The sequence below is a fragment of the Diabrotica undecimpunctata genome, chromosome 3, assembly GCF_040954645.1.
Source record: "Diabrotica undecimpunctata isolate CICGRU chromosome 3, icDiaUnde3, whole genome shotgun sequence".
Lineage (NCBI taxonomy): Eukaryota > Metazoa > Arthropoda > Insecta > Coleoptera > Chrysomelidae > Diabrotica > Diabrotica undecimpunctata.
This window is the reverse complement of record NC_092805.1, coordinates 69,485,449-69,500,098: the sequence shown is the minus strand read 5'-3', so window position 1 is coordinate 69,500,098 and position 14,650 is coordinate 69,485,449. Positions and strand designations below refer to the sequence as shown.

Sequence of the window (14,650 nt, the reverse complement as noted above, 5' to 3'; positions counted from 1 at the left end):
TATTATTAGCATGACTACACAATATTTAAGTCTGTTGCTTCAAAACGTTTAAGCTAGTTGTTGTCCCTCCCAGGATAAATTTAGTTTTTCATACGCAAGACTTGTGTTAATTTGGAAAGCACATACCTTGGTTCTAGCAGGGCTTAGTTTTAGGAAGTTTGTTTGTTTGACGTTATATTTAAGGTTGCTTCCATTTTATTTGTAAGAGGTTTTCACAGTATGGTATGTTAGGTATGTACGGTATGGTAGGTTTTTGAGTAAGTTACGCATTGTGGAGATCTGATCTGTTATTGCCTTTCTCCGCACCTTCGGATTTTTTCATTATTATTCACAAATCAACAAAGGATTAGAAAAATAAATACTATCACTTTTAAAAACTTTATTCTCAAAAACAAGGCACTAGAGAAAACCCTAATATTAACAATAAATAGATTTTTCGTATATAAAAACTTAAGTAGAATTATATAATAAGTACTGCCTCTGATGTAGCAAGAAGTAAAAATACATGATATTGAATAGTTAAAGATTCAAAATCGTTTCATATTTAAAATCATGCCCATAAAACTCATTTTGTAGTAAGATTTCGACTGCAAGGTACCTTTCTGTATGCACGGAAAGGTGGATAGTTGAAAACTATTCTATCTTATGTAAAAATTTTTCGCTGAATACGAATATGTAGGTCCCCCATCTCAAAAAGGTACAAATTTTTTATAAATAATTTTGTTATAAATAAATTTTCAAATTTGAATATTTTAATTTACAACTAGTCTCATCGTAAAGTACTGGTAAAAATGCATTAAAAATGCATTATGTTATATGTAAAAAGTTTATAATTTAAAAGTTCTTAAAATTATTAAGTAGAGAAATCGAAGATTTAGTCAACTTTTAGTAGCCCTCATAACTTTTTACATGGTGCATTTTTTTCTAAAAGCTGCACATAACTAGAAAGTTTGAGCATATTTCAACAATTTACTATTCAAAAAATGAAAGAAATTTTATTTTTCATTGAGTTAACAAGCAATAAACAAATACCTTTTCGTCCTTAAAGAATCACAAGTCCAAACGGTGCGAATACGTGTTTACAGTATAGGTGCTAAATAGTAGCTATTTTCATTTATTAAAATTTCAATAACTGCTGGATGCATGCAGGCGAATGTCGACAATACGTATTTGTCCAGTTTGTGCTTGTGATTTTGCTAGGGGAAAAAGCTATTTGTTTATTGCTTGTTAACTCAATGAAATAGAAAGTTTCTTCCATTTTTTTCAATAGTAAACTGTCGAAATAGGTTTAAACTTTCTATGATTATGTTTTTTATGATTGAAGTTTTTAGCGAAAAATGCACCGTGTAAAAACTTATGCGGACTAAAAGTTAGATTAAAGCTTCGATTTCTCTACATAAAAATTTTAATAACTTTTAAACTATAAAACTGTTTATTATCTAACATATATAACATTTTAATATATTTTTAGCGGTACTTTACGATGGCACTAGTTGTAAATTAAAATATTGAAATTTGAAAATTTATTTATAAAAAAAATTGTTTATAAAAATTTTTGTTTATAAAACCACTTTCTGAGATGGGGGACTTACATATTCGTATTCAGCGAAAAATTTTACATAAGATAGAATAGTTTCCAACTATCTACCCTTCCGTGGGTGGGTACCCTGAAAAAACCTTTAATGTTTTGTTTGCGACAATCTTATATTTTTTTATTTATATTCTCACATTGCTTAGTAACATAACAGACACGCTAAATATTATCCGTGAGAAATTATATAACTGGATATATGACCACCGATTCAAAACATAAAAGAAAAAACAAAAAAACGATAATGTAAATTCAGTTAAATTGTTGGTAAGTTTCAAGTACCAGTCTCCGATATGTTGAACAACAAATACGCGTACCCACATCAGCAATTAAGAGCAGTTCATGAGCAGGTGTGTAGCGTATAAGAAGTATCAACGAAGTGGCCATAATTTATGAAGAGAGAACCTGACCTAGTAAAGGAGGTCAAACAAATAAAACTAGGCAACACGAAAAGAGTTCCACAGGTGTTACCGATTAGGAAACTCTACCCGAGAATTCCAGGTAGAAGACACCAAGGAATAACTGATTCAGATGTTATGATAATATATCCGGTCGAAAAAATGATATTAAGTATATTATTATTGTATTGGTTCATTTTAACATTTTAATGACAATTGGGTACCATATTGTCATTTTAATGACAATCGAGTACCATGCTAAAACTGTGGCAAAGAAAAATCTAAGGTTTTAAAATGGAAATATAAATGGCAAATTACATGGAAAATGAATAATGATGATGTTGCATGTTTTAGTAATGAAAATGATTAAAAATAAAAAAAAATGAAACAAAAAGAGTAATAAAAGAAGAAAGTAACATGCTGCTAAAGGAAACTCGACACTTCAATGGAATAATATCGAAATGGCATGTAAGTGACCACTCCATCGGAATAAGGGCCAAGTATAAAATAAATTAACACTTATAAACTAAGTCTGTCGCAAACTAAATTTATGATGAATTTTTTTCATAATAATAATTTACTATGATTGGATAGTAAGGTATAAATATTATATGGAAGGTTCAGAATCAGAGTAACCTAGTATAAAATGTAGGTTAAACAATTCTGATTCCACACACCTCATGCGGATGTAGCACAGCTTCTTTTAATTTGGCACGTATTTCCCTGTCAACTATCTATTCCTCATCATCATCATTATCCTCCTCTCCAGGTTTCTTGATAACTCCCCATTTCTCGGCTTCCTGTAACGCTTGTCCTGCAATCTCCACAATCTTCTCCCTTCCATCATACGGTGGCAACTTCGATAAAGCCATTAAAATTTCTAAAACATCTGTCTCAACCAACTTCTCGGCAACTGTTTTGGATGCTGAAAGTATGTTGTAAGCTACGCAGACTCCTCTGTACTGCATACTAAGTACTGGGTTTGCTAAAAGACAGTGTAAAGTCTCCAACCAATTTTTTGAGTCGAAGATTTTCTCGCAGCACTTTTTGCTGACTCCTGTTAGGATAGCAAGCATACCTGCAGCTGCCATAGATGTGTCTTTGTCTTCATCTAGGCAGAGAGATACAGTTAACTTCATCTAAAATAAAATAGAGTAGATGATTATATTTTTTCTAATGATTTTATTATTTTAGAGAAATTACGTTAAAAAAATCTAAGGTGAAAAAGAACAAAAAAAATGGATAGAAACAAGCAATTGGACTTCGTAAGTTCTAAGTTTTCACCCAACGTGACCGGAAGTAGAAACGGAAGTTGATATTTGAATTCTTCGTCTGACTTTGCGTCGCGCGTCGATTGATATACGATTTTACCAATTTTGATTTTTGCCACACTTACAGTTTAACCGGTAATGTAAATAAAATCGGAACTAAATATTCGAGCTCGACTTTTCAATACGAGTCGATTAATATATCACATATACAATTTTTGCGACCATATTGTGGCATTTCCGATTACATGGGTACCATGGGTATATTATGGTACATCACCATCATCAACAGCTATTTCATACATAGTCGGATAAGTCTACTTGTGGTATGTCTATTCGTTTCTCTTGGCCGTTTTTTGATTTTATTGGCATTCAATGTCATTGGTCCATCTGGTTTGAGATATTTATCTGGTTCTCTTGTGTGCTCTCCGTCGCCATTTAACAATTCGCTTGTAGGATGTCTTCATATATGTCAAATTTTAACGTAACAATTTTTTTGAATTATATCTGTTATCATTGATCTAAATATCAACGTAGTGGGTGCTTACAACGAGGCGCCGACCCTCGCTCCGACCACAGGATCGTACCATATTAACGATCGCCAGGTAAAATAAATGCATTATTTTAAATGCCAGCGTTCACTGTCACTGCGATGCTTTAGGCGAGGATACGATGCGATTGTCTCCGTTATGAACGTACCCTTATGTAACTGCATAATGAATAAAATGATGGGAGAAATTAAAAAGACAGGACAAGAATACATATTGGGCAGAACGCAAATAAAAGTCATTTGTTATGCAAAAATCATGAAAATACCCTACAGCGAATGGTACAAACTTTTAAGACAGCGTTATAAAAATATCTACATCTGAGACGAGATTTTTAGTGGTGGCAAGGGAGTCAAACGATGAAAAATCTTATTACTACTGGGAGTGGAAACATTCAGCTAACGCAAAGCTTAAAGAGATTATAAGAAAAGAAGTATATAAAGCAGCTTATATACGAGGAAGTCTAAGGAATGTTATCTGTAAGAATAAGGATATGAGATTAGATGGGAAAATACGTATATATAAACCATGTAAGACCAATAATGACTTGCGAGTAAAACGAAAGCAGATATAGCAGAAATAAAAATATTTATAACGTCAGAAAACATTAATGACCAAATAAGAGATCTCTGGAAAATACAGTAAATCGTACTATAGAGAAGACGGGAACGAAACCAGCATGTTACACACATGGATAGTGAGAGACTATCCATAAAATATACCTTAACGGTCAACGTTTAGAGATGTTATAATCCAAAATATTGCACAATAAATAAAAAATCTCTTGAGTACTTTAATCGCACTATTAATTTTTAATAAGAAACGGAATTATAAAAGATAAACTTACCCTATCATTTTCTCCCTCGAACATCTTAACTACCTCTTCGGACTGAGTCATATTGCACATACACTGCACAGCAGCTCTACATATGTATTCATGATCCTCAAACATATAGTGCTCGATCTTGGAGAATCCCCCTTCCTTTATAATCCTCATTCTAGCCGTTTCGCTCATTTGAGCGATGTTGCATAAGGCCATAAGTGCTTCGAAATTTTCTAAACCTGAACAGTCTTGGTGTAACGAATTTAGGAGAGGACGGATTACTTCTAAGGATCTCTGGCCCGGAAAAGCTATTTCTGGATTCATGGTAATACCGATCCTGTAAAAATATTTTTTGTTTATTTATGTATTAGTAACGTAATCAGTCTCGTTCGAACCTTCGAGTTGGAAAAAAGCATCGAAGAAGTACTTGTGTATAATTATCTTATCTTTTTGTAATTAGTACCTATAATTAGTATAAGCTATTCATTATCAAGAATCTTAAAAACAATAACCGAAAAAAGTGTTTGTGTTCAATGTTATTTTAATTATCCAACAAGGAACTAATACAAATTTAATTACTACATTTAACATAAATATAAATAAAATAGTCCGGTATATTAACAAAATATGCCGGAATGTCTTAATAATTCCTAGTTGTAATTAGTGTAAAACTATGGATCACCAACTAGATAACCAAGAACCAACTAGCTATCAATGCATTGAGGACATAAATCCAGCCATTAGAAAATCCTGCCTAGCCCGGACTCCTCCACCTGGAAGAAATCGAAAAGACAGTTACAACTCTTTAGATGAACAGCAGAAAAAATTTAAAACATCCAACAACGATCTACATACAAATTAACCAAACTTTCAAATAGAGAAACCACAAAAAAATCTCACAGATGCAGATGAGGTAAAAAGTGATAGTGGTGGGTATCAGTCCACCACAAGAAACGACAATGCAACGATGATAGTCCTGAATTGAAAAACGCCAAACAAGCTACACTAAAAGATTATTGGCTAAGTAAAACTGTTCTTACATCTAACAGATACGAGGCACTTGAAGATGATAAACCTAGTAAACAGGTTGAAATGCTGGAAGAAAAAAAAAGATGAACAGCCACCACTTATACTTATACAAAACGTCGAGCGTATCAAACCATTACAGGAATTACTACAGCCGATAACTCCAGGTAAATATACTTTAAAATGTCTTGCTAACAACCAAATTAAAGTTCAAGCTGACTCATCCAAAAGCTATTCATTAATTGTAAAATCTTTAGCAGGAAAACATAGTCAGTACCATACATACCAACTAAAACAAAACCGTGGACTCCGAGTTGTTATACGTAATTTACATCCTTCAACAGATCCAGATGACATTAAAAAAGCGTTGCTAGTGCACCGACATACAGCACTGAACATCTCTAACATTAAGCAAAGAGGCACAAAGAAAGATCTGCCACTATTTAATATAGAACTTTCTATTCAAAGTAATATTAAAGATATATATGATATTACAAAATTACTCAACTATATTGTCACAGTTGAGCCACCGCATCCGAAAAGGGAACTACCCTAATGTCAAAGATTTCAACATTTTGGCATAATTATTGCCACAGGAGTCCGCACTGTGTAAAATGCATGGGCGATCACCTATCATCTCAATGTCCAAAACAAATGAATATAAAAGATGTTCAATGTGTAAATTGTCTAGAAAATCATCCTGCCAGCTATAAGGGATGTTAAGTATACAAAGAGCCGCAGAAAAAAAATTTCCAACACTTAGAGAAAAAAACGCAAGTCAACCACCTCGTGCAGTACATCCTTCAATCACTCAACCAACTATCAGCTATGCGAAAATTGTTGCAGGAAGATATAATAGAAATACATCTAGCATAGATGAGACTTCTCATGTAATAGAAACAACAACTCCTCAACATATACAAAATAATCTAGAACTGCTAGTACATAAGTTAATGGAAAGAATGGATAAGATGTTTGATCTCATAATGTCTCTGATATCTAAGCCTAACCTTCAACACTAAACTAAAGATGTGCTGTTGGAATGCTAATGGCTTAACCACTCATTTCCACGAAGTTAAAGCATTTATTTACTCTCATAATCTAGATGTTATGTTTATTTCCGAAGCACACATGACTAATAAGAGCCATTTCTATATTCCCGAATATTCAACCTACGTAACTCAACATCCATTAGGTAAAGCCAGGTACGGCAATTATTATAAGAAATAACATTAAGCATCATGAAACAAATAAAATTAGTAAAGTTAACATCCAAGCCACATCCGTATCGGTCGAAGATTCACAAGGCCCGATTATTCTATCTGCTATTTACTGTCCACCGAATAAAATAGTTAAAGCTGATCATTTTAATGAATACTTTAAGATGCTCGGACACCGTTTCATTACTGCTGGAGATTATAATGCCAAACATCATAAATGGAGTTCCAGAATCATAACCTCACGTGGACGAGGATTATTAAAAATTATTAATGAGAATCATTTAATTCCTTTCTCTACTGGAGAGCCTACGTATTGGCCTACTGATAGACAAAAAATGCCTGATCTTATTGATTTCGCTATAGTAAAAAATTTCTCCTTCATTTGACCTCTCATCAGATCACTCCCCTTCCTTCATAGATCTACAAAGCCAAATTCATAACTGTCCTAAACATTTAACACTCTCTAATAAAAGAACAAACTGGAACAGATATAGAGAAAAAATAAAAACATCCATTAACCTAAATTTGTCTCTTAAAAGTGATAGCGACATAGAAAATGCAGTTGCTCACTTAACTACAGTTATTTAGCAAGCTGCTTGGACGTCCACCTCAGAAATTAATTACAAACACAACTCCGAGTCCTATCCTGCACACATAAATTGAAAAAAGAAAACTGTGAAAGAGGTGGCAGCTCACTAGGCATCCAAAAGATAAAGCAAATCTGAATAGATCTTGAAAACTACCTAAAAGAAAACTGATCCAACATAAAGACAGAAGAGGTCAAAGAAATAATTGATAATCTGGAAATTAAAAAGTCACCTGGATATGACTTAATATCTAGTTTAGTACTAAAAAATCTACCCAACGAAGGCGTAAGTTTAATTACTTATATATTGAATTCAATATTAAAAACAGGTTATTTTCCACTACAATGGAAAGTTGCTCAAATTGCTCTTATTCCGTGTGATCTTAATAAGGATCACATGGAAGTATCTTCATATCGCCCAATTAGATTGTTGCCTATGATATCCAAAGTATTTGAACGACTTTTTCTGAGAAGACTGGAGCTTATTTTATATGACAGTAATGTTTTACCGAATTATCAGTTTGGGTTTAGGAAACCACATGGTACTATCGAGCAAATTCATAGTGTGGTAAAAACAATCAGAAATTAGCTCGAACAAAAAAATTACTGTATTGCTGCATTTCTAGATATCTCTCAAGCTTTCGACAAAGTTTGGCATGTAGGTATTATCTCCAAAATTAAATCCATATTTCCTCATCCCATAAGTTCACTTTTAGGATCCTACCTGACAGATAGATTCTTTCAAGTCAAAAGAGGTGGGCAAATCACTAACCTGTTTCCAATTTGTTTCGGAGTTCCACAAGGAAGCATACTAGGACCCACCCTCTACTTAATATACACATCAGATCTCCTAACGGCGACCAATACAACAATCGCTACATATGCCGATGACACAGTTATCATGGCTTCAAATTCTACAGCAACCGAAGCATTCCAGGTATTACAAAATCACCTACTTAAACTAGAGAGCTGGCTTAAACTGTGGCGAGTCCAAGTTAACAGTTTAAAATCATCACAAATAACATTTACTTTAAAAAAAAAGGTGTCGCGCCACCCGTTTCTATAAACAACACTCCACTACCAGTTAATTTAACCGTCGTTAAATACTTAGGAATCCATTTGGATAACAAGCTTAATTGGGGCATCCACATCTGGAAGAAACGCCTTCAACTCAGCTTAATATACAGGAAAATGTATTGGTACATGAGTCGAAAATCAAATCTTAGCCTGGAGAACAAACTTCTGATATATAAATGTATTTTAAAACCGGTATGGCAATATGCAGCACAAATCTGAGGTTAAGCAAGTAATACCAACATCGAAAGTACTGCGCCAGATCTGTAATGCCCCTTGGTATATTACGATTCACAGTTTACACCACGATTTACAGTTACCAACAGTTAGCGAAGCAATATCTGCTGTAAACTCTGTATACAAGACCCGACTATCCTGCCATCGGTGCGGTGAAATAACAAGTTATTATTCTGGTGTTTGGTAAATCTTTTCTTGATTTTTTTTTAGTCTTGTAATACTCATGATGTGTGTCAGTATTGTTTATCTGTATTAAACTTTGTTAAGTTGAAGTTTAAATTAATTTTTATATCATAGATTACATTTATATTATGTCTTACCTGGGTACTCGCCACTGGGCGGCTTGTTATTATACATAAATTATACATATTACTCATTGTTTGTAATGAGACAGATTGCAGTAAACATTGGATGTTAAATAAAAAAAAAACAGTAACGTAATGGAGACCGAGAAAATGAAATATATGATAATCAGGTTCCAAGAAATTCTGACCAGGATTGCAAGAAAAGGATAAATGCTTTTACCGTCTACGGACTGTAGTTAGTAAAATATTTCGAGGAGAGAAAAAAGAGTAAATGAGTAGAGATAATCGAGTAGTATTAAAATTACACAGTTTTAAGTGAAGGCCGAAAATGATCAAAAACACATCTTTATTTGTGGACTCTCTCCATTTTTGAGTCTTCTTCTGGTCATCTCTTTTTTCTTATGAGCATTTTAATTTCACGAGTCGTCACGAAAAGCTGTTAAGGGTGTGCGCTCATGCCGCGCCAAGGCTAAAATTCCCTAGAGCACGCCAGCTCTCTAGAGCATCGCTTAGACAATACTTTTCTCCTGTGCCATGCATGCCATGGACACGATAGTTAAACAACTCGGGATTGGAAAGCAGAGCACAAATCTCACAGAATGATGAGTCAGATGTGATGCAGATATTCGGATATCTTCCACAATTCGGCTTTTTGAGATATCGCAGAATGATTCTGCTTCGATAAAAAGAGTAATAGCTTCTTGTTTACCAATACAATCAGCAATCTAATTTATAGCTATTTTTTTATGTCCCGTCATCAAAAAAGTACTTGTGTTGTGCATTTATAATAATGTTAAATAATCATATAATGTTTATTAGATTGCTTCTATCAAGAGTTCCATATAGTAGAACTCTAGGGGTAGTTTACCACCTACATGGGGTTGATTAACTCGAACTCACTGGATACTCACAATTACTTTATTGGTTCTCTAAGTACAATAATAGAGATAGTACCCAGTTGACGGATGACAACACTAGCTTCGACTGTTACTTCTTAATTCTTAATAATCTACTCCCGTTATTTTCCAGGTATTTAACTCACGTGCGTTTGTTTATGCATTCATATTTTTCTAATATAATTTGTACACATTATTAAACAAGCTTTTGATTACATTGCAAATTTCAACACGCGTGTGCTAGTTACACCGATATTTTCAATGTCATAAACAAACAATCGCATTAAGCAAAAAGCAATGAATACTATTATTAAAAGGATTTTAAAATTTTAAACTAAATTAGGTTACTTAGATCTGATTTCTGGATGCTGAATTAAATCCCGTTACACTTTGCCAATGTCTTAAGGGACTGCTTGCAGTTACGGACTTACTGCCATATCTAATATTCAGCTATATATATATATATATATATATATATATATATATATACGGTTACAGTATTTATTGTACATATATATATATATATATATATATATATATATATATATATATATATATATATATATATATATATATATATATATATATATACGGTTACAGTATTTATTGTACATATATATATATATATATATATATATATATATATATATCTACGGCATAAAGTGGACTCTGCCCATGTTAAAATTCAGGTTCAAGTGAGCTCCGTGGTCAAGTCGACACCGATATACGGAGCTCACTTGACCATTCTATAATATTGGCTCTGTCGATTCGTCAACATGTATAGTTTCATAATTGTTAAAAATTTTGTGGAGCCCTTAAGTACCCCTGTATCATGAATGTATATTGCTTAGTTCACGTGTATATCTTATAGGGGTCGTTCAGATCTTTTTCATTGTATATTGGAACCATAGGTATATCGGTTTAAGTAAGCTCTGATAGTTTGGCAACTCTGCCATTAAGCTGTATACTTCTCGCGTATAGTCTGAACGGTTTATATGGACTCCTTATTTTTGTTATCATTCAAACGCATTACATTGTGTAACAGATATGAATACTATTAACTACCTGTTTTTGGTAGGTACGTGCTTTTCTAAAAATAGCTTTATAGATACAAAAGGATTTTGTTACCAAATTGGATTTTTTTCACATGCGGAAATTTCCTAATGTATTTTGTTAACGTGAGTATGTCTTCATACGTTTTATTTAAGAATTCTATAGATAAGAACTTCTTTTATTTTATCCATTGTTTTATATCTTTTATACAGATTTTTTATTATTTTATTTCTTGTTTTATCTGTGTACTACAGATAATTCTGGATAGAAAGTTATCTCAAAATAAATATTGAAGTGCTAAAATAAATATTTTTGTGTAAAAATGGATAGTAGTGCACAAAAAAAAGAAGAATGCTTAATTTATCTAACAACAATTATACCACTTTACCCATATTACATACTTACACCCATATTACATACTGAATGTTTTATCTCCTATTTAGGGGTAATATGTAGTCAATATAAGTGTAGTTAGTGTCAAATTTGCAATGATCAATATAAGTAATAGCTTACTGACTGTACTTTACATGTTTAGTTCAAATAAATAAACCTTGTCCCTTCAAAAAAGAGCGATTGGAATGGCAAAGTCAACTAAGAAAGTGTAATGAATCTTGTATCACCCCAGATTCACACAGGTTAACCGGTGTTTGAAGGCAAGAGTCCTCATTGCAGATTTAAGGAAGATAACTACCATAAGGAAGTTCCTTTCGAGGGTTCAGATGGCGAGAAGCATTTTATTTTTTTTGTATGTCTTGCAGATGTGTTGGTCTAGCTAGTTTTTCCTCGATTCTAGTCATAAAATGGGTTGTTATTCGTGGAGTGGATGTTACGAATCTAGACTTTGTTTCTTTTGTTCTCTAGCTACTTATCTTCGGATATTATGTGGATTGATAACTACGATATTGTAGAGCTTATGTATGGATGTGAGTCTTAATATCCGCTGAATTTGGCTGACTAATTTATAGCTAAATCTACGTGTTAAGTATGTATTGATATCACCCATACAAGCAAGGTATATTCGGCAGTAGAAGCATTGAGTTCAAGCGTCTACGTTTTAAGAGTGGAAGGATGTGCTTCCCATTTTTAGCTGACAAGTTCGCGAAGAATATTATTTTTCTGGTTCTAGTTTTCCATTTAGTTTTAAACAAAGTTCTGTGAAGTACAAAGTGTGTTTAAGAATTTCATGACACTATTGGTTCAGGTATATGTTCAAATTTGTGAAAGCGTCTCTGTTAGGGACATTGAAGGAGCCCGCCTGACTTTTTCCAGGGTTTGGCTTAAAATTAATTTATAATCTATTTTTATTGTGTTTAAGATATGATATTTAGATTTTTCTCCACTTCAGCAACAAAATTTTTTGGTTGTGCAACAATAGATGGATCGTCTACAAAATAAAAGTCCTAGTATTTACTGGTATGGGTTGTGTTAATATTATACAGTGTAGGTGCCATTACGGTACCCCAAAGGAGACCGTTCTACTACGTTCTCCATCTTCATCTTCTATTCTTATCATTGAGTGATACGAAAAATTTTCTGTTGTGTAGGCATACGCGGATAATACAAGTGAGTTTATTACCTAAGGGGATATCACATAGATTTTGGAGACATGTGCTTTAATTTAAGGTGTCGTAAGCAGAATTTAGATTGACAAATACCACTCCTCATGTCTGATATTTTTCATATGCGTCTTCGCTGTGTAGGGCAAGATTTAGTATGTGTAACGAACATGATCATCATCATCATTTTGGCTTTACAACCCTGTGTGGGTCCTAGCTTCCCCAAGAATTTTTCTCCAGTCGTCCCTATCCATCGCCTTCCTCCGCCAAGCACGTATTTCCATATTTCTCATGTCTTCATCGATGTTATCTAGGAATCTTGTTCTGGGTCTTCCTCTTCTTCTTTGACCAATAGGTCTATCAAGGAGCGTTTTTCTAGCTGGGTCGGTTTGCTCCATCCGCATTACATGGCCTACCCACCTCAGACGTCCTATCTTTATGTGTTTTACAATATCTGGTTCCTGGTATATCCTATAGAGTTCGAAGTTGTATCGTCTTCTCCAGACACCGTTTTCATTTACCGCTCCATAGATGCGCCTTAGTATTTTTCTTTCGAAACATCATAACATGATCTATCCTGTCATATATAGCCACTTTTATCTTTAAATTGATGTTTTTCTTCTAATATCGGTTTATCTTAAGGATCATATGCAGAAGTATTTTGTATAGCTGAAAAAATAAATAGATATATTGGCCGATAGCTTTTGTGGTCGTTGGGGTTTTAGTCAGGTTTAAGCAAGGCCACAACTTTGTCTTTGCTTTGTTTGTCTGAAGACTTTGGATATCAGTAACTGTTGTATTTTTGGTCCAAATTTTATAATAAGCTTTGTGCTCAGATCTTCAGTCAGTGCCGTACTATTCTTCATTATATACGTAGATAGTGGATCCAAGCTCAACATCGTTAAAAGGTTCCTTGAGCTGACTGGTTTTGTCCTCTCTCATTTTAAGTTTTTCTTTGCTTCTTTGCCGGCAGAGATAGCACTTTTACATTTATTATGTGATTTTCAGCGATCAGCTTAATACCAAATACACTATTTTTTGCCCTCTATGTATTTTCTGCACTAGAAATACGTCACATTTGTGCTAAGCGCATATGTCTGATAAGGTTAAGTAAAGTAAAGTGTCTTTATCTCTAGATATGCCCTTAATATTTGTAGACATTATTAGAATAATTGATCCTAAAAAGGACCGATTTGACAAAAATGATATTGACCGGGTGATTCTGATTAGCCGATTAATTAATTATTCATTACCCAGGGTACAACTGATTACGGTGGTCTTATTTGTACTCAAATTTTCGTAAAGGCTTTTCTTTTGAACCCCATAAGAAATGGCTAATTAACTTTTCATTAAAAATAATTTTACACACTGTTACTTTTCGACGATATTTCGAATCAGATTTGTATAGTAATAAGTATAGTTAATATGGAGTCTCTTTGTGAAAAGTAAATGAGTTTGTAATATCGGTCACAACTCATATATGAATGATAAGCACATAAACGGTTAAAATAAGTGCACAGAATTTTAACTAAATATATATCGGCGCCATTGTTTAGGAGATGGATTTATCGCAGAGATTAAAGGTTAAATGTATATTCCAGGTTCTATCTACGTATTTTCATTACTAAAAAAGTATAATTAAAATAAAGGCCTTAAGATATATTTAGATTCTATGGAAATTAGCAAATTAAAAAATACAGACATAATTATTCTGAATGACAAAATTGAGACAAACAGTTGCCTCAAGTATTGTTTATATTGTAATTTTCGAACGTTGGTTATGGAAACATCATGTACATACCACCGGATTCCCTAGATCGACATTCAGCAAAATTCTTTTAATAATGATGCGGGAGTAAAAATATAAATATCTGGGAGCTTACATCAACAAAGAATTAGATTCAGACTAAGAAATCAGGGTACGAATAGAAATGGCAAGGGCAGCGTTCTTAAAATTCAAGCAATTGTTCTGTGACAAAAATCTTAATACTGCGCTGAGACTGAGGTTTGTTGAATGTTACGTCTGGTCTCAACTATTGTACGGAGTAGAAATATGGACGGTAAAAGCG

General features: G+C 33.4%; 1 protein-coding gene across 1 annotated transcript in view; it reads right to left on the bottom strand.

Annotated features, from left to right (window-relative positions):
* Positions 1–362: 362 nt before the first annotated feature.
* unc-45 (unc-45 myosin chaperone) overlaps positions 363–14,650 on the bottom strand; it is a 32,789-nt gene continuing 18,501 nt past the window's right edge. Inside the window, exons 6-7 of the mRNA XM_072526049.1 lie at positions 4,653–4,965; positions 363–3,128 (exon numbers count right to left, since the gene is read on the bottom strand). Of these exons, the coding sequence (XP_072382150.1) occupies positions 2,724–3,128; positions 4,653–4,965 (718 nt within the window). The 3' untranslated portion in view covers positions 363–2,723. The remainder of the gene's footprint in view (positions 3,129–4,652; positions 4,966–14,650) is intronic.